At 33.1% G+C, this 21,518-nt stretch overlaps 1 protein-coding gene and 2 long non-coding RNA genes across 4 annotated transcripts; 1 reads left to right on the plus strand and 2 right to left on the minus strand.

Annotated features, from left to right (window-relative positions):
- Nucleotides 1–1,032: 1,032 nt before the first annotated feature.
- Nucleotides 1,033–4,983, minus strand: LOC107849675 (WD repeat-containing protein RUP2). Of its 2 annotated transcripts, none has more exons than XM_047401461.1 (2): nucleotides 3,244–4,983; nucleotides 1,033–1,800 (listed from the first exon to the last, which is right to left on the minus strand). In XM_047401461.1, the coding sequence occupies exon 1, from the start codon at nucleotides 4,545–4,547 to the stop codon at nucleotides 3,381–3,383; it is 1,167 nt and encodes a 388-aa protein (XP_047257417.1). In that variant the 5' UTR covers nucleotides 4,548–4,983; the 3' UTR covers nucleotides 1,033–1,800; nucleotides 3,244–3,380. The 2 variants fall into 2 exon arrangements, with proteins under 2 accessions (XP_047257417.1, XP_047257418.1); XM_047401462.1 differs by lacking the exon at nucleotides 1,033–1,800 and having other exon boundaries at nucleotides 2,957–4,314; nucleotides 4,447–4,866.
- A 3,149-nt stretch (nucleotides 4,984–8,132) lies between these two features.
- On the plus strand, nucleotides 8,133–11,860 carry LOC107851593. The gene is made up of 2 exons (XR_001669076.2): nucleotides 8,133–8,377; nucleotides 11,119–11,860. It is a non-coding gene; the product is annotated as an uncharacterized LOC107851593 (long non-coding RNA).
- LOC124889526 lies at nucleotides 9,116–14,283 on the minus strand. The gene is made up of 2 exons (XR_007048588.1): nucleotides 12,626–14,283; nucleotides 9,116–9,785 (listed from the first exon to the last, which is right to left on the minus strand). It is a non-coding gene; the product is annotated as an uncharacterized LOC124889526 (long non-coding RNA).
- Nucleotides 14,284–21,518: the final 7,235 nt, after the last annotated feature.

Here is a 21,518-nt window from a genome sequence, read left to right on the forward strand (position 1 = left end):
TCAAAACGAATATTGACAAAACAAATGCCGATAAGCGTTTGGGAGCTAAATATATTTATCTCGATTCCCACACATATTTATATTATAATCAGTAACTGATTAAAATTCAGTCTTACTTATTTTATTCCTAAAGATACGAATCAAATGACATATTGGGGCTATGGATCATGGTGAGGTTTACCCCATTAATTTTCCTTAACGAAGTAGGTCGGAACGTAAATGAGTGAGAAGAACCAAAAAAAAAAAAAAAAACAGGGGAAGCTTGTCCTAGAGCAACCTATTAAAAATAAAAGATTATTAGCATGAGAGAAGCGATTATACTAAAAAATACACATATTTTACCAAAAAAAAAAAAAAGAAAAAGAGGTTTATCATGAACAGTCTATTTATTAAAATAAAAGACTATCAACTTGAGAGAAGGTGATCAAAATAAAAAATGTACACACGTATTTTATCTCAAAAAAAAAAAGAGAAAAAACTTGTCATAGAACTATCCATTAAAAAAAAAAAACATATCAGCTTGAGAGAAGGCGATGTCACTCAAGAATGTACACGCGTATTTTACTGACAAAAAGAAGGTAGCAATAGAGAAAAATTGTAAAAATAAAAGAAGTTCAATAAATTTGCCTCTCTCATTCTGGCATGCATGTCACTATTTCCTTTTGGAATGTAGGCATTCAGTTTCAATCATTTTATCCAAATACCTTTTTCCAAATATGAAAAATCTTATCCTAACTTTTGGTGTAGGCACCAAGACGCTGACACTGAATGCAACACCATTAGCAAGACTATTTATTTTTTTTAACATTGTTTTAAGCAAGAGTAAATTAAATACTTCGATATATATATATTCGACATCACTAGACAATAATTTTGATCGAAAATTACACCTCTAGTTTTATTTCTTATTGTGACTTCTATTTGATAATACTAATTGTTACTTAAACTCACCAATAATGTACATTTTCCTGTTAAAATCATTAACATAAGCAAAAGTCAAACATTTTAAAAAGCAAGAAAGAATAATAAAAATGAGAGATAACATAGTGCTGATTTTGATAAAGAAATGTACATTGATCCTAACTCAATTTCAAAAGTTAGCTCACGAGGGAAAGATTGTCCAAGACCATATAAGGAGGTCAAGGACCCTTTAATTCACCGATGTGGGACTCCAACATCCCCGCACGCCTAGGGATGGACATCTGGAGCATGGACAATATAAGACGAGGGGTCCAACATCGAAAATAATGAACTGGATGGGCCTGACTTTGATACCATAATAAAGAAATGGACCTTGATCTTAACTCAATCTCAAAAGTTAACTCATGAGGGGAGGATTGCCCAAGACCATATAAGGAGACTAAGGACCCTTTAACCCAAACATCTGGAGCGTGGACAATATAAGACGAGGGGCCCAACATCGAAAATAATGAACTGGGTGGGCCTGACTTTGATATATATCATGATAAAGAAATGAACCTTGACCTAACACAGCCTCAAAAGCTAGCTCATGAAAGGAGAATTGCCCAAGATCATATAAGGAGATGGACCCTTAATCCATCAATGTGGGACTCCAACAAATTTTATGCGTTATGCCTAACTATAGTTAATTCTTGTCTATATACAAAACGATTAGAAATATTTCTTTATCACCTTTTCGTATTTAAATAGCACTATTTTATAATGTTTGGTTTCGTCCAATACAAGAACTATAATTAAGTAACATATACTTCAGAATTTAAAGCCGTAAAGTCGTTTTCCTTTCCTTTTGGATGGATTTGGCTAAGAAGGTGTTCCCCCCTATCAGAGAAAATAGGAATTAGTGCCAGATACATTATGTATCTATAACAAAATTTGTTGCTAATTTTTATTTTTAGCGGCAAATTATAAAAAAATTCAGTAAGTTATAAGCAATTTAATTAGCAACGACAAAAAAATAGCAAATTTCATCCAAAGATGAACTATTAATTAAATCGAGCTAAGTTCTTTTTTTATCTTTTTTTTTTTTAAGAAAATGGAGGTGGTAAAGAAAAAATGAGGGAGGAAATTATAAAATAAAAAGTCAAATCCTCATCTATAAATTAAAAATTCAAATATTCAATCAATCAAACTACTAAAATTCTAATCTCTTATTTTTCTTCAGCAAATTTTATCTTCTCTCTTCTACTTTTTTAATCTTTTCAACAATATTACAGAATTGTTAGGGAGAAAACAAAAAAAGAGAGAATGTATTACAACCGCAGAAATACTGACAAAGCATGGATACTACATGTATTTTTTCGTTTCAAGTTTTTGCTTCAAATATCTTAAATTCTTGTCTTTTGCTTTATATATTAACATAAAAATAATCCCGTGTAATGAAGACTCGATTGAACAACACATTTCTATTCAATTGTCCCACAATAAGATAAAATTCATTCTTGCAATAAGAATAAGAAGGACAACGATAACATATTCGGTTTACATTTACAGGTGAATTTCAGAGAGGATAGAGCATGCATACACAAATCTTATCTTTACCTCTGAAGGTAGAAAAGTCGTTTCTGATAAAATCTTGGCTTAGAACATATCAAAATAATTTAAATTTCTTTTTATAGAAATAACGAAGATACTATATGATAAAAAAGATGAAACATTACATAATATTGAAAGAAAAAAAAAAAGACATAGTAACAACATCAAATAATGCTATAATCAAAATATAAAAATAATAAATAGTAACAGAAATTGAAGATCATGGAAGTAGAAACTACGAGAATCTTTTTGACAAGAATGAAATCTAATAAAATTTTCAAGCATTTTGCACCAGCATAATCTAGATGAATGGATGAAACGAATCTTAGAGTAAATAAATTAATGGCACACAAACTAAGGTCTTTAATTTATGTATCTGTACTGTTCTTTGTACGTTCTCCAGTAACTCAAAAAATACATACATTGCAGACTGCACTAATAGTGAAAGAAAAGAGAATCAATTCGTTATAATTAAAGTTCTGCAGTAGGACATACATATTTATCTTTTCTACAAAGATAGAGTATGTCAGTAATTTGATTAATATTCCCTTTTATTACAGTCACCCTCGAAGTGAAAACAAGAAGATTAAAATAATATTACAATTTGATTTTCCCTTTTTTCTTAAGATTTAGTTTCTCTATAAAATCATATCCTCTATCTAACAATTTCTCTAATTCCAATTAATAATAAGAAGAAGAATTGAAAGAAAAAAAAAGGAAATGTGTTACCTTCTTGGGTTGGCATGGTTTGGATGACTTCTCATGAAAAATAGGACTAGTAGCTAGTACACATTTTGCCTAATACTTGTGGAAAAACTTTTCTCTGAATGTGACTTCTTGAACTCTTTTTAGTTCTGCATACGTCACTAAATAGTTAATTTTTTCTTGCCACTAAAAACTCGTAAAACACCCTCTGAATCTCCAGCCACGAGTGTGCATTGATTTTCGTTGTTTTGTTGCCAACATACGCTACTAACAAACCCATGGTCATGCCTGGTTAAATCCATGGGTTGGCATCCATAAACCCATAGTGGCTCACCCCATCTTTTGTCATACACAAACACTTGGTTACTTTCCGAACCACAACAAATTAATCCACCCGGTTTCCATACCGATAACCCTACAAACCTCCTACTATTATTATGTCCTTTGTAGGTGCGAATGACCCGCTGGTCCTCCGCATCCCACATTTTTATACAGCCGTCTATGCTCGAAGATATAATGGTACGTTCATCAAGAAACCGAATGTAAGTAACAGTTTTTTGATGTCCGTCTAGGACAAAGAGAGGTTCCAACATTTTCCTCATGTCGTATGCATAGACCCTCCGGTCCGCGCATCCAACGGCTACGATTGGCCCTCTAAACGGATTGAATTCCACGCAACAAACCGGACTATACTGGTTGCTAGGTTGTACCATAGCCAAGCACTTGCCGTTGTCTCCGCACCGCGGGTCCCACATTTGCATGGTTCCATCATCCGACCCGGATGCACCCAAAACTGGATCCGAATGGCAATAGTCAATGCTCCAAACCCGTCTACCACCATGCTCATCACGTTCGAAAACGGGCATTTTCTTCTCTAGGTCATATTCCATGACAACTCCATCATAATCACCTGACCCTAAAACCCGACTCCCCCAATCGGGTTTCCACTTTAAGCTACCGAGTTTAGCTGGAGCACAAATATAAAACTTACATGCATTGCCATGATCCAAAGTGACAGGCACACCAGTCATCGTGCACCTTTCGTTTTCTCTCTCTTCTCGCAACAACGAATTTGCACCGTAAATTCGAATTTTCCTGGCAATTCCACCAGAAGCTAGGAAATTACCACAAGGGTCAAATTCTAAAACACCAAGTGTGTCACAGCCAGATCCACTAATGCTATTGCTAGATGAAATCAAAGTAGAAAGATGAAAATCCCATTCACACCTGGCCTTTTCTTCTTTGTCTTGATCTTCATTTTCTTTCTCTTCTCCTCCTTGTATTTCTACACCTTGTTCTTGATGAAAGCTTGATGAAATATCTGTCATTTCCCATTCATGCTACAAAACTTTTGGAGAAACAAAAATTGTAGTAGCGAAAGAAGAGTTGGTGCAAGACATTTTTGGAAATTAAACGGAAAAAAATTATACTATATAGTTTTATAGATTAATTTGAGCAGTATAGTGTAAAGAAAGGAAAGGAGTTGAGAAGAGCGAATTGTAAGTATACAAGTGGAGGAGACAAAAAGGGCATTGTGGTAGAATATGTACCTCATATTTCTATTGCAAGAACTAAATGCTGTGGATACTAATGCATATTGTGTTACGTGGAATAAGGAAAGCCTTTTGCCTCTTCATAAAAGTAAACTAATATTTTGGCCTTCCATAAGAAATTGAGAATTTAATGTACATGTATATATAATGTAAATCAAGGATATTATATTTGTTGTGTATTGTATTTTCCAAGTTATATGAGTAATTCTTTTATATATTGACGTATAGAAGTTAAACTGAATTTAGTAATATATAATTGTCTGCCTTTTGTAGGCTAAAGAAGCCATCTACTATTACTGAATATTGTAAAAGATTATGTAATTTTCCCTCCTCATATACTTCAAGCGAGAGTGTCACTCTGCCGCTATCATGTATGGATGGATGCATATTACGCTTAATAAATTAGTATCTTGTTAACCACAAAAAAAGTTTAATTAAAAGAAATCTTTTTGTTGAAATTTGTGGTTTTATAATATGCTATTCCCTTCACCTCAATGATGTTTGACTAAGAATGGAGAGAAAGAATACAAATTTTTTTAAAAAATTATGATCTAAAATAAATATATATTTGTATAACTACAAGTCAGCTCATTAAGAGTAAAATAAATATTTTAACATTAAACTATATCAGATAAACACGAGTAAGAGATTTCTTATTATACTACTAGTTTTTGTTGAGCTCTGCAAGTTGATGATTTGATTGCAGCGACATGAAAACGGAGAGTGTCCCAAGTTTATATATGTACCACTTGACTCAGACTGTGGGGACAATCATGGGATTTCCTTCATGAATAGGCATCCGCAGCCTGACCCTTCCGCATTACCAATATAATATGTGGGGTATAAAATTAAGTTATGATTCTACTGTCTCCACGTACGTTGATGTATCAAGTAATAGCTGTAGATTTAAATGTACATGTACACCTACACTATCAAATATCTATCTACTATCTTCTTGATTTTAATTGGTTTGTCTTGATATAAAATTTATAAAAGTAACAAAAATTTTAAAATTTTGTAATCTTAAATTAAAAATATATAAAATGTATTAATTTTTTCAAGAGTTAATACATAAATATGGCTCTAAACTTGATACCAAATTATAACTTTGACCTTAAACTTTGATAGTGCACCAATAAGACCTTTAGCTATTCAAAATCTGAACAAATATAACCTCCGATTTTGCAACCCCATGCGTGAGTCTCACTCGTGTCTACATGTCATGCGTGACACGGTGTCACGTCGTTAAACGGGCTGACTTGGAGAGAAATCATATTTGTGCAGTTTTGAATAGTTAAAGGTCATATTTGTGCACTGTCAAAGTTTTATTTTTTGTGTTAAAACGACATCATTTTTTTTTTTTTATTATTATTATTGTTATTATTATTATAATAATAATAATAACTTTTTTATTTATTTCTATAGCAGCAGCACCTAACTTTTTTCTAATTAAAAAAAAAATATTATTATTGTTATTTTATTTATTTCTATAGCAGCAACATCTAGCTTTTTTTTAATTAAAAAAATAAACATCCACTAGCAGGGATCGAACCCGCACAATAGGCTAAAGGAAGCGTCCAAGAAGAGCAAATAACACCACTGGGCTATCTAAGTGTCTTATTTCATGTGGTTCAACAGTAATATACATACATAAATATACATTTTCTATCTTATATATATACAACGTAATTTTTTTACCGAAGAGGTTCGGGTTAACCCCATGGCAACCACGTAGGTTCGCTCCTCGTTAATTTAATAACGTTTTAATAACATTAATTTAATAATATTTTAATTACGTTAATTTGATAACGTTAATTTAATATAATACTACTACTATCCTTAATAACATTAATTTAATAATGTTTTATTAAAACTATAATTTTTTTTATTATTAGTATAGTTTCATCTTTAATTTAATATTTAAATAAATAATATTTAGATATATTAGATAACTTAAATTCGTCCTCTGCTTTATAATAAATATACATACCCGCGTGATTTTTTCATATGAGGCTGACTCACCTAATTAATAAATCTTCAATATTGCTATTTTTCCGCAATGACAAAAGAACTTAGATGCCATTTTCAACGTTGAACCGAAAATAATAAAAAAATAATAGTGAAGAGTCATTTAAAGGTTATATTTGTGCAGTTTTGAATAGTTAAAAGTTATATTTGTGCAGTGTCAAAGTTTAGGGTCATATTTATGTATTATGCCCTAAGATTTTAAGCTGGACGCGCCCAATTTTGTGTGATGAGCACGCATTTTGCCACGTAGGATCGGAGGTCATATTTGTGCAGTTTTAAATTGTTAAAGGTCATATTTGTGCACTGTCAAAATTATAATTTGGTGTCAAGTTTAGGGTCATCTTTATGTATTAACTCTTTTTTTAAATATTGTGGTCTTAAAATTTTTTTGAAAAAGAGCCAGAAATATCCTTAAAGTATTGAAATTAGTTCAAAAATAATCCTTCATCCACCTTTATGACTCCAAAATACTTTTACAACTAACGAATTTTCAAAAAATCATAATTAAAAATTTGAAAAAGGGTCAGAAATACCATTCAAGTATTGAAAGTATTTCAAAAACACCCCTCCATCTATCTTTATGGCTCAAAAATATCCTTTCAACTTGCGTTTTTTTTTAAATTATAATTAAAGATTTTATAAAATACGTGGCAACTCTCTATTGGTTGAAGCTAAATTATTTAAAATATTAAATTCGCCCGGACCCAACTCAAACTAGCCGACCAAAACCATACAAAATTTGCCCCAACTAAAACTACTCAGCAGTATGGGTAATTTTTGTTATCAAATGCATGCAGGAACTTTGTTGACTTGAAATCTGTCAGTCTAATGTAATGTTGTGAAGAATTCTATCCCCTAATTATAATGTTAGTGTGGTATTTCTTTGTGATGTATATTTTTCAGTGTTAGTTAGCAAAACTAATTGAGATGTCTTGGTTATGCCACGTCTTAGGCAACACTATCTTATTACTTCCTCCATTTCATTTTACGTGACATATTTAGTTTGTAGCAAAAAAACTACTACATTCTTTCCTAAATAATTTTCACTATTTTTATTTATATACATCAAATTTCTTGTCATACAGGCAAGTGCAGTTCAATACAAGAAAAAGGTCTATTTAAGACCAATATTCAGGGACGAGTCAATAATTTGGTCTCTAAAGATATACTTATTAGGACGAGATTAAATTTCGATCCCTAATTATATATTTTTTAGAAAGGTATAAAATTTGGTCCGAAAAAAATTATTTTAGAGCCTTGAGCGGGAAAGAGGCGCCAAACTTTAATAGAAATTTTTTAATAAAAAATTAAATATTTTGTTTTCTCCTAAAACATATATATTCAAAGGTACCAAAAAGAAATTAAAAATGCTCTCTGTTGTCTATTCAAAATTCAGGTCGTCCCTATAAGCTTTTGCCCTAATTGTTTTCATGACAGCTTTACCAATTTCTTTTTGCAATTAAAGTTTGCCTTAACTCTGCTTTCCATCACTACTTCTCACAACTTTGTCAAATTCGTTTTTCCATTAAGTTTTTGCCCTAATCTCAATTTCCATTGTAGCTTCCATAGCAGATCAGGTATGTTTTCTCATCCACCAAGTTGTTTGTTTGGTTCCACTTTATTTTCGACAATTTCTTCTTTCTATTGCTTGTTTGATTCCAGTTGTTTTTGTTCTTTTTGTTCTCTCTCTCTCATTTTAATAATTAGTTAAAAGGTTATTGGGCTGGAATTCACTGATAATTTGAAGATTTTGAAGTGTCTTCACATTTGATTTATTAGGGGCTATTTAGAGAAAAGCGAAGTTGTAGTTTTGGGGTTCATTTAGAGAAAAGCGATAGTTTGCTATTAGTTTTTTTTCCTATTTGTGAAGTCGATTGTGTTTGCTTAAAAGGATGTGACTTTTTCTGTGACAGTTAATTAAATAAGAAGAAGGCATTTTTTTATAAGAATGTACGCTTTTGATAAGAGTGTCTGAGATTAGAAGTAAAGTGTATAATATCCATGTTATTTAGGAGATTGATAAGTAGACGATGAATGAGATTCTTTTACTTTTTGTGAACTTTGACTTGTTTTTATCGTGTACTATTGATTTCAAAACTCAACACAGTTATACATTAAGCAAGATATAAGGTTTTAAACAAGAATCAATCATTTCCTCATCAGCTTGATTCTGTTCCTATGAGAAAAAGTTGATGCAAATATTGGCTATGTATTTGCGTCTCTTAACGTAGGTTTCTCCTATTGTTGTATTATGAACTAGTAACAATGTAGATATATTAAAATGGCTGCTAAACATACGGTACTATAACATAATAGAAAACTCAAATGTTGGTTTCATTGAGAATAAATTGAAGTGGAAAATGATAAGATTTCTTTGTTTTCCCATATGGATTATTTGGCTAAAGAGAAAAAACATTATGTCATTCTCTAAGAAACAAAGGTTTCTACCCTTCTCTATGATATTATATATCATCTTATCATCGAAGGGTTGGTCAGTTGAATATCCTTCACCTGAAAATCATGAACTATACGTAATTTTAATACACACGCTAATACAAATATTATACATCTGTCGGCTATTAACTGTCACACATGATTGACAACAAATTATATAAAAAATGAGCTATTCCTATTTAGGGAGTTGGAGTGCATGGTTCAATAGTATATAGTCGTCTAATGATATGACCTGGTGCTTTATTGAACATGAATCTTTTGTATGATCTGCTTTACTATAGCATCTGGAATCAACAATTTCTCCTGGAAAGCTCGATTTGCATATGATTCACCTTGTTATATCTTTCTTTCAAATCTTCCCAAACTACACAAGCATTCGTGGCATAAACAATTCCAGATAACAGACTTTCACTCACAGTGTTCATGATCCAGGAAAGCAAAATTGCATTACATGTTTCCCACTGCTCATGAAGCTCTTCTCTATACGACTCCTTGTTGTAGGTTCCATTGACAAATTCAACTTTCTCTTCCCTAAGAGAGCAATACATATCGATCAACTCCATAAACTATGATTTTTTGAACCAGTTAAATTGATTGGAACAAGTACAGTACTGGAACTATCAGATGCACCAATGAAAAGTGGATCACTTTGATCAATTTTAGGCGTCATGATTGATAGGATGTAACTGCAAAGCAGATCTAAATTTCGAAGAAAAAGAAACTGAAAAACAGAGATAAAAAATGTACTGAAATAGAGATCTCAAATTGCATAGAGAACTTAGTGAAATATGATCGAAAAACACACTTAGTGTTGAGATCGTGGCTCTGATACCTTGTGAAATAGAAGGATTGCAGCTTGATAGCTTGCAACCAAGGAGAAGAAGAAGATAGTTAGAAACTAATTTTTTTATTATTCTCCCTTGAAGCTTACAATTATAAGTCTATTTATAGACTTGAGTTAAGAAGAGTTAAGAATGAGCTAAGAAGTGAATCATATATCCAGCTCATTGACAGCTCATTGTAATTAACAAATCATTATCTAATAACCTCTAAAAACCTTCAACAGCCTTTACAGCTGACTCGTCTATCGTCTAACTAACTAACTAATCCTATCAATAGTACACACCAATGGAATAGGTAGTCGTGTATGTAACAGTGTATGTAGTAGTCAAAATAGTAGACTACTAGATATGTGAAACTATTAGGAGAGATTAAATAGAACGTTGGATTAGCCACATATTCTTTGAAACCTAATTTATCAATAAAAAAGCCACAAGGATTTTCAAACCAAGCATGGGGCCTTGCTTAAGACCATAAAGTGCTTTGTGCAGTTTACATAACAGTGGTCGTCCTTCTGAATCTATTTTCTCAAAGCCAGGAGGTTGTTTCATAAACACCTCTTCCTTAAGATCACCTTTGAGGAAAGCAGTTTTTATATCAACTTGTCATATCTACCAATTATCAATAACTGTTGTTGAAATGATTATTCGCACTGTAGTCCTTACTACTACTGGATTAAATGTGTCAAGAAAATCATATCTAAAGGATTGGGAGTACCCTTTTGAAACTAATCGCGCTTTGTACTTGGAAACTATCTCATTAGAATTTTTCTTGAGTCTAAACAGCCATTTGCAACCTATTACTTTCTGAGATGAAGGGAGAGGAATAAAACTCCAAGTTTTATTACTAATCAAAGCTTGAAGCTTAGCATAAACTACTTCTATCTACTTATTATTTAACATTGCTTCATGGATGGACACAGGCTCAACTAAAGTAAGTTCAATGTAGTAAACCTTGGGTTTTTAAATACCAACTTTGGATCTTGTTGGCATAGGATTTGTGTTGACTTTTGTTTTAACTGCAGGTGTTTATCAGCAGGCAAGTTGCATACCTGCGGTTCAAGTTGGCCAATAAGAGGGAGAGAAGGTGGGGATAAAGTTATAGGGTACTGATCTATATGTGAATTTAAGAAAATTTTGAGAAGCATGGGAAAGTGGAATACCCACGCGTTCACCAACAGTTGATGTGAGTTCTTGATATGGTAAGGTGGAGTTTTTATTCAAGTTAGCAATAATAGGTATGACTCTTGAGAGAGGTTAGTTGTTGGTAAACCACCTTGAGGAACCTGAAGTGCAAAAAGGGGAGTGTTCTCATCACGTGCGACATGCCTTGAGATGATAATTCTTTCATCAAGGGTGAGAGACCTATAACCTCTATGATTTGCACAATAACCAAAGAAGGTGCATGGTTGGGATTGAAACTCAACTTTGTATTTACTTAATGGTCTCTGTAAAGGAAAACATTGACACCCAAATACTTTAAGAAAATAGTAATCAAGTTTACTGCCAAATAACTTCTAATGAGGACTCACGATTTAAATGACCTCTGAAGGTAACCTATTAATCAAGAAAATAGTGGAGTAGAATGCATCACTCCAAAATTTTATAGGTAACGAAGCTAGAGCTAATAGATTAAGACCAGTTTTAATGATATTTCTATGTTTGCATTATATAATGCCATTTTGGGGTGAAATGTATGGACAAGTGAGCCTGTGGATGATACCATCTCTAAGAAAATGAGGTTTATGCAAGTTGAACTTGGTGCCATTATCAATTTAAACTTCTTTAATTTTTTTTATCAAAGCGTCTTTCCGCCATTACTTGAAAATTAAGAAAGGTTTGAGGTGTATCAGATTTGTGAGCAAGGAATGTAATCCAAGTGAATTGTGTGAAGACATTTACAAATGAAATGTAACAATAAAAAACCAAAAGAGTGAATAGAGGTGGGCCCCAAAATCAACCTCAAAAAGTTTAAGTGGCTAAGTATATACAGTATGTGAATTCTTGTAAGGTAAATTGTGCATTTTCCCTATTTTACAAGCAGTGCATGATTCAAATATGCTAGATATTGAAAATTAAGTATTATAATCTTTTGAATAATAATGAACTACATTAGGGGAGGGGTGTCCTAATCTTCTAGGCCATACATCATAAGAGTCTTTGTACAAAACTAAATGACAAGAAGGAGAAGAGTTATTGATAGCAAAAGATAAATGTGAAGCAAAACTTAAAGTTAGCTTGAGATGAGTTGCGAATTTAAGAAAGACCTCTAAAATGAGGAGAGATACAACGGGCAGAAACCATAATACTCATATTCTTGAAGGAGCATCTCCCCATTGACCAGATCCTTAACAGAATAATGAGAGGAAAAAAATTCAAACATTACATTATTATCTCTTATGAACTTTGAAATAGACAGTAAGTTCTTTGTAACTTATGGAGCAAGTAATATATTTTACAGGAGAAGAGGTTTAGACTTTGTAGGAAGAAAAGATGTTCCTATATGAGTAAAAGAAAGAGAGTTTCCATTACCTACTATAATACTGCCTGAGTCTGTGTAGTGGGAGGCATTGTTCACATTGGTTGGATCATTAGTAATATGGTGAGTGGCTCCAGAGTTTGGGTACCAAGCACAGTCATTGACTATTTCAGAAGTGACTATGTGAGCCTTTGGAGTGATATGTGAGGTTGAAAATCCATTGCTATAGTAATTTTGAGAACTAGAAAAATTGTTGAGAATTAATGGAGGTTGGGTGGAGATCTGAGGGTAGGTGAATCTAAGTGGTGAATATACTTGTGTGGGGTGCCAAAAGAGGAATTGAATGGAGAAGTTCTTGGTTTGTAGTAAGGAGAAGGATAAGAATGTGAAGGTAGTTAAAACTGTGGTGGAGGCAAAGGCTAGGCAGGAATAGGACCAGTGAAGCTAAGGTCAAATCTATACAAGCATCAATTAACAAGATGTCCTTATCTCCCACATAACTGACATTGATGCCTAGTCCTCTCCCACGACCTCTTCCTTAGAAAAGAGAATGTGCAGTAGGTCATGGAGAACTATGGTAACTTGGAGGCTGATAAAGAAGTAGACTATGAAGTGAGGGTGTTGCAGAAATAGGAGTTGCCTAGTAGTGACAAGGTTAACAGCGGTAGAGAGATGAATAATATTGTCTTATTGTCGAGCTTCTGCATCAAGTAGCATGCTAGTCAACTGTTTAATAGTAAAAAGATGTTGACTAGCGGTAATTAAATAAATCACTTGATCATACTTTGGGGTAAGTCCAGTAAGAATAGTAGCAAGGTGAACCGAATTAGAAACTCGTTCACCACAACTTTCCAGTGAGTCACAAAGAGATTTGATGCTAGAGAGATATTCAAACATACTTTTGTTGCCATTACGTTGTCCGTTAAGAATGTTGTAAAGATGCATAATTCTAGTGGTGGTCTATCAAAGATCTGGGTGAGTGTCTTCCAAATGGTAGTAGAGGTTATTAATCGAACAAGGGAAGAGAGGATATTCAGACTGACTGAAGTGAGTAACCAAGTTACAAGAGCACTATCTTGCTGCTTGTATGTAAGGAACTTAGGATTTGGGAACTCTTTTCCAGCCTCAACAATGGTGGCTTGAGGAATAACATAAGAGTCATTCAAGTGGTAGTGGAGATTGTGACTCCTAATTGTGAGTGAAGTTTATTGTTTTCATAATAGGTAGTTATCTTTCTTGAGTGGAAGACTCACCTTCTTAGTGGAGAACAATGGAGATGTAAGAAGAGTGGACGAAGACCCATGAGGGTCAGATCCAGTTGCTTTAGTAGCAGATCCAGTGCTACAAAAAGTTGACATGCTTAAATATCAAGAAAATATTACTATAGAGAAGGAGTAAAGTAAGAATCAAAAGAAAAAATGGAAATCTTGCAATAAATCAGTAATGAAAAAACTTGTCAATGAGTAAAGTATGAATCAAAAAAAAGCTTGCAGCAAAGTAATGAAAAAGCTTTTAAAGGAGTCAAAACAAAAAAGTAAAGTTGTAGCAAAGCAATGAAAAGGCTTGCAACAAAGTAGTGAAAAAATTGGCAACGGATAATAGGATAAACCCTAACAGACTAAGGGATAGAGACTATGTCTGCTAGACTCTGATATCATTTTAGCCTAATAATAAGGACACACAAATATGGCAACACAACAATACCCTTTTCTATATCATTAATGAGTATTATATAGGGTTCTATATATAGCACTAGAGTGGGTATATGTCCTAACATGAGAGAAAAATGTAAATACAATGATACTTGTATGCACAATGGATAAGAACAATTAAAACTACATAATTTTATTAAATAGAAACAACTACTATCTTTGATAGTCTCTTCAGTATTTGTTTAGTGCAGAATTCAATAGGCTTGTCATTTTCACTGAAACTATTTACATACAATTCCATAATAATATCACAGAGGAGAGGGAGCAAATATTATTTTTAGGAAAGCATTTTCCACGTGTTTCAAGCCTCAAATCTTGTATTTATTGTTTATATAATCAAATCTTCATCTTTATGTTCTTCTTCATGTATTTTCTATTCTTGGAATATATTTTTCAATACCCGAGACCACTGATTAAGGGGGGAGCAGTCCTAGTACTGCACCACAATCTATGTTGGTGATACCGTTGATACTTGGTAATGCCTCACCCCTATTCAACTAAACTTTTTCACTTACATTGTGTTTGGATGGTGGTTTCCCATGGTTTCATAATGTACAATACTGTATGGTATGATATTGTACTGTACAATATAATACAGTACAATGTTTGGATGAACTATATTGTTTGCTGCTGTTTAATAATATTTTATTATTTGATTTGAGGGCATGGTTCTGTATCGTAACTAGTAAGTTTACTAAAATACCCGTAATTATTATAAATGTTAAATTTATCAATAATTATTAATAAAATAATTTAGAATAATTTTCTTCCTACTAATTTGTCATAAATTATGCCATATAAATGTATTTAGTTGTTAACCTCATATAAATTCTAATAAAATCAATAAAAGAGTATATCAAAATAAATGTAATTGGATTATTCTTTATAGTAACAAATTTTATTTCTTTTTGATGATTTGAGACATGACCACCAACGGCAAGTACAAATTTTGAATGCAGATTTTGTCTACGTTGCAGGCGTGTTCAATATGGAGAAAAATGTTCAAGAAAATATTTTCTAAAAAAATAAATTGTTTCTTATTTATTTTTTATGTTCGTTATGCAAGTAAAAAATATTTTTAAAAATATTTATCTATGTATTTAATACAAAATAATGAGAACAAATGGAATAAGAGATGTGGGGTAAGATTTTTTTTTTGATTTTTTCTATTGGGAAAAGGTGGGGGTGGAGTTGGGGGTCGGGGTGGAGGTAGGTGTGAGTTAAGAAAAATATTTTAAATTTTTTTTAAAAAAATAATTATTATTATTTTAGGGGAGGAGGGCTGGGGTAAGAAGTTTTCTTTGAAATCTCTTAAAAAAAATTGATCAGGGGAGAGGGGGCGGGGATGGTAGGTGATGGGTTGGGGTAGGTTGAGGGTAGGATAAGAAAAAAAAATTTAAAAAAGCAATTTTTTTTTAAAAAAAGAAAATCAGGGTGGGGGATTGGTAGGGGGTGGGATAAAAATTTAAAAAAAAATAATATTATTTTTTGGGGTGAGGCTGATGGGGTGGGGGTAGGAGGTAAGTTAATTAAAATAGAGTAAAGGGTAAAATAAGATTATATAATATTAATTAAGGCTTAATTGAAAAAAAAATAAAGAAATCTTTGGGATACCATTAAATTGGTGGTTGCATAAAATGAGGACTTTCATGATTACCAAATCATGAATCAAATCATACCATATCATTCATTTTAAAAACAATAAAAACAAACTTAGTTTTCTTAGTAATATACCATAACATACCATGGGAAATCATCATCTAAACAAAGTGTCAGGATGTGTTCGGTATAAAGGAAAGCTTTTCAAGAAAATATTTTGATCTTAGGATTTCTATATCTATTCTCTTCACTTTATCAACGTCATCAAAAGTAATTAAAAATATTTGGTCTTTTCACGAACATTGGAGATAAAGATCAATATCCTCCACGAGATGATAGGACACAAACAGAGGAAAGACACCTTTTTGATAACAAATGAACATAAAATCTAAGTCCAACCAACAATATATTTCAATAAATAAACTCAATTGGTATACCGTGAACTCGTCTGACCTAGATCAACAATATTTATCAGCTTTGACAGCTCCACAACTCTTTGTCCTACATTTAAGATTGTGTGAAACTAGCTCAAATACTGTTGTGTTATGAAATTAAAACAGACAACAAAGAAAAATGAACACTTTTGGGAATTTGATTAGACAATACTGATATCCTCTTTTTATGTTGGTGATTTACCATCTTTGAATCTTCGATTTGAATGCTATTACTTCTCTTTTTTTACACTGCTATAATTTGAATTGTTACTTTTCAGAACTGGAATTTGAATGACTGGCTTATCTAAATTTGGCTTGAACATCATCATCATAAAATAAATAAATTAAAAAACGCACACACAGCAGAAAGACACAAACACCTTTGAAAGTTTGCATTGACATATCCTGGTTTCTTCTTCCATTGATGATTTAATTATCATCTTTGGAGCTTCGATGAGTTTTACCACTTCCTCCGTTTAAAAAAGAATGACTTACTTTCCTTTTTAGTCCATTTTAAAAAGAACGATCCTTTCCTTTCTTGGCAATATTTTAATTTCAACTTTTCACATGGCATGTTTAGGACCACAAGATTAAGGGCATTTTGGTGCATTTGACATAACTATAATTTAAGGCCACAAGATTCAAAAGTGTTCTTTATTTTCTTTAACTTTGTTCCAAGTCAAAGTATGTCATTCCTTTTTAAATGGAGGGATTATATAACTACATCATCTTGGAGAAAATAATGTATATTTCTAATTTTATTAATATAATTATTTTCTTCATGTATGTTATAATTTTGAATTAATGTATGAGCTGTTTCTTTAAATAATATTTTCTCAATTTTAATTTGTTTGTCTTACATTTATTTTTGTTTTTTTTTTTAAAAAAAGAATGCATCTTTCCTTCTATGACAACTCTTTGATTCTAACTTTTCACGTGACATGTTTAAGACTCCAAGATTAAAAAATATTTTGGTGCCCGTCATATATCTTTGAATACAAGTTTCAAAAATGGGTGATATTTAAATTTTCTTATAACGTCGTTTGCTCAATGAATAAAACTTCAAGTTCAATAAGTTAATTTTAACAAGTCATCTCATGGACAAATCTTCTGATTTCAAAAGTTAATTAATGGGATAAGCGAGGATCAAAAATTCAAAACCATCTATTTCTAAGATCTTTGGGTGTAATTTCCAGGTTTTAAAATTTGTTAGTTGTTAAGTCCTTTCTTTTGATGATTAACAAACCATCATTGGAAACTGGTCTATGGATCCATACACAACACTTTTAATGATAAGTTGAAGTAGCTCAGGGATCAGGTGCATCAGGTCTTTGCCTTTGGTAAGAAGTCAACACTACAGTTGGACATTGTACCGGATGACAAAAAGTTGGTGAGAAAAGGTGGCAGAGTTGCAACACCTTTTTGCTCTAATCAATTAAAAGAGTCCTAGGTTTTCTTGTCTTGTATATATATAACATGTTGCAACAATAAAACCTAAGCTCTCATATACAAAGAACACTCAATCTCTCTTGGTGAAAACCATTTCAAGCGAATCCTCGTCTACAATAGAACCTGCTCAATCGATTTTGTTGTCTTATGATAAAGTTGTATTTATGTCTTTGGATAATGATTTGTAATTGCTCAACCTACTTCTCTAGTCAAGAATTTTAGATTTTTTATCGTTTGTTTTGTTCTATTGTTTTGAGTCAGCTAAGGTTAGTTGACAGTTGAGGCTAGAGTTAGCCAGTCATTGATTCGGTTGTTTCATTTGTTACCAATGGAGTTATTGCTGTGGAATCTTTTAATAGAGTTATTGCAAGGTTTATAGAGTTAAGAGGTTAATTCTTTGAACTACAAAGTCTGTATTCAAGTTGCTTAAAACTAATGAAGTGGTAGAAAATTCTACGAGGTAGGTCATATTTTTACTCTCTTTAGTAAGGAGATTTTTTTCTTTTTGATAATGACAAGCCCCTATCAGCTGATTACAAGATTCTTCCCCCTATCATTGATACCTATGAACAATTTCCCTTAAGACACGTGCCATGTTCCCCCTGACTATAGGAACCAAGACCCTGCAGTACTTTCAACTATATTAAAAAAATAGAAGAGTACAAATAGCTAGAAGCAATCATATTTCCCCTTTTGACATCATCAAAGAGGAACAACAATAAACCATGCAAAAAGTGAACGAACATGTTAATTCATGTCTATTGAGGCTACACTTACATGAATAACAGGAATAAAAAAAAAGAAATGGTGATAACATCAAGCACTTCATTCATTGCATCAAAAAAGATGCACCATACACTGTAAATAACAAAATAGTTAAAAACTAAAACCAAGTAGGTGCCATGTAAACAAACTACACAAAAGGAGCTTGGGGGCTTAAGAGAAATATAAGCTTAGGAGAAATGGGAACTAGGTTAGAGGAATTAGGAAGGAGGAGCAAAGAGTTGGCGGAGAAAAGGGTTATCCTTTCATTTTCAGTCTCATGGTTTCGTACGAGTCATTGAGTTATATCCTCACCTTGGCCTCCAAAGTCTAAAACTTGGCCTTTAGCTTCTAATTTCTGCGCGTAGACCTTTATTTCCACCAAGCCCCTCTTCGTATGCTTTTAGAAGAGTTGCCCTCAACGTTGCTACCTCATGATCCTTCTTGGCCAAATGGACAATCATTTTCTCCAACTCACCAGTCAACCTGGTCTACTCATCAATTAGGTTCGCTACCACAAACTTAGATTTACCCTACTCCTCCAAAAAATGCACTCATTTTCTTCCAATGTGGATAAGGTGAACATTTATTTAGTAAATCTTCCCTTTCCAAGGGTACACCTCACATCGGAGTAGGCAAACACTCTGTTCAATAGGAACCCATATTCCAAACCATGTTTGCTATATTTTGTAGTCATCACTTTGGAAATATGTTTGATCATGATAGCAGGCAGGTTTCTTTACTTGAATTTGGTTAGAGATTCCATAAGGAATAGGTCAGGTCCAGTCACAGCAGTGCACTTTTCAGTGCGAGAAAGTTAAGCATTGTTGACCAGTTTAAAGAGTAGTTGAAACTCTCACTTAAGAAACTTCTTGGACACAATCTTGATGTTTAGGTAATCCAATTTGGCAATGTGCCTCGTAAAATTCTTCGACCACCACTCGTGCATCAGGGACTTGGTCCTATGAGTGACCACTCCCAATACTTCAGCAAGCACTTGTTCATCCAGTGCAATATTCACATCATGAACCTAACTTGTCACGTACAAAGCATCATCAGAGAAGGTAAGATTATGATAGGACATCCACACTATCTTTTCATGGAGAATTGGAATGGGGTCACAAAAAGATGTTTCCAACTTAAAACTTTACAATCTCCAGCAACTCAACCATCTCAGGCATACCAGAAATTTCAGGATCAATAACATGCCCTTGTAGCACTTCTTGGGTTTTAAGTACTTTTTGTCATTCTTCTTTAGTTAGTCCCTTTCCTTTCCCTTTGGAGGTAGAGGCTTTACCACTGAGACTTAGTCCCTTGATAGATATACCAGAACCTTTAGAAGGTTTGGAAATTTTGAGAGCGGGACCTAGTCCCTTCGTACTTTGAGAGTTTTCCCCTTTTTTTACAACCACTTATTAATCCAGGCTTCTTGATCAATACCCCTTTGTTTTTTACTTTCTTTCTTGGCGGTACAACTCTAGTCTTAGCCTTGGCCCTATGAGTAGCCATACTTTTGCTATATTCTCATCAATACCCTCTTGAGTATTATTTGCATCATCTTATCATAGGACTCATCACTGGTTCTACATCTTCTATGGGTACTTTAAAGGGCTACTCATAGGGCCAAGGCTACTTATTTAGTCTATCTCACTTTCCTAATTTAATCTTTTTTCCATTACCATGGGTGTATATCTGTAAAGATACGAGATTGAGTTTGAAAATTTCAAAATTACCTCACATGGATACCTGTAAATCATAGCCAAACTTAGTGGAATAAGAGGCATCAAAATGGTTAGTTTGGACTCATAAGTCCCAACATCATTCAATTTCTTTTGAACTAGTCCCTGCTGAGTGCTTTGGTGAAGACGTCTGCTATTTGGACCTTAGTGTTGCAAAAGACTATTTTGATCAATCTTTTTCCGTATTATCTCTGAGAAATAATGCCTAATATCAATGTATTTGGTTCTTTTATGCTAAATCAAATTTTTGGCGATGTTTACTACACTTTTGTTGTCACATAGTAAGGGAACACATTCTAATAATATCCCAAAGTCCTCAAGTTATTACTTAATCCAAAATAATTGAGCACAACATGAGAAAATTACTATGTATTTTGCTTCAGTTATAGAAAGAGCACATAATTATGCTTCTTAGAGCCCAGGAGATCAAAAAAATCCTAAGAAGTGAGTCATTCCTAATGTGCTTTCCTGTCAACCAGATACCATGTATAGTCTACAATAATATAACCAACCAAATTAAAGTTATCACCAGCATGGTAGAGTAAGATTAGGTTGGGGTTCCTTTAAGACATTTTAAAATCCTTTTAGAAGTCTTTAAACGGGATTTTTGGGACATAATTGAAATTTTACACGCATTCCTGCACTGAAAACAATGTTAGGTCTGCTAGCTGTGAGGTAAAGAAATGAACCAATGATTCCTCTGTACATGCTCTCATTTACAGAATGACCAGGTTCATCTAAATCCAACTTTGACGAGGTCCTAATAGGAGTTTAAATATATTTGTAATCCTTCATGTGAAATTGTAAGACCTAACAAAATCCTAAGCTTAATTTAGTCCTTTAGGCTTGTCAAGGGGTCCCAGACTTAGAATATTTTAACTAAGTACTCAGGCTTAGTGTCATTTTAACCTACGAAGGTTGACAATCTTATTTTACAACCTTTACGTCCATTTAATGTTGATGTTTAGGTTGATTCATGATCAAGAATTTCCGTAGGTGTTTCCCGCAAGGTTTTGTATTTTTCGAACTTCGTTTGAAGCTCCTTTGGAATCCTAGAACAGTGAATCAACGCGATCTTGGCCAGCCACGTTGACTATCGCGTTGATTACTATTTTTCCCAGCTACCAGAGTTCAATTTCATTGAATAGATGCGAACCTGGCGTGATGCATTGGCTATCGTGTTGATGCCATCGCCGCACCGCATCGACCTATGCATCGGTAATCCAGTTTTTAGTCACTAAAAGACTGCAT

Source organism: Capsicum annuum, chromosome 12, assembly GCF_002878395.1.
Source record: "Capsicum annuum cultivar UCD-10X-F1 chromosome 12, UCD10Xv1.1, whole genome shotgun sequence".
Taxonomy (NCBI): domain Eukaryota; kingdom Viridiplantae; phylum Streptophyta; class Magnoliopsida; order Solanales; family Solanaceae; genus Capsicum; species Capsicum annuum.

Coding starts and splice junctions, on each gene's coding strand:
- LOC107849675 (XM_047401461.1), bottom strand. CDS start 4,547: ATGACAGATATTTCATCAAGCTTTCATCAAGAACAAGGTGTAGAAATA.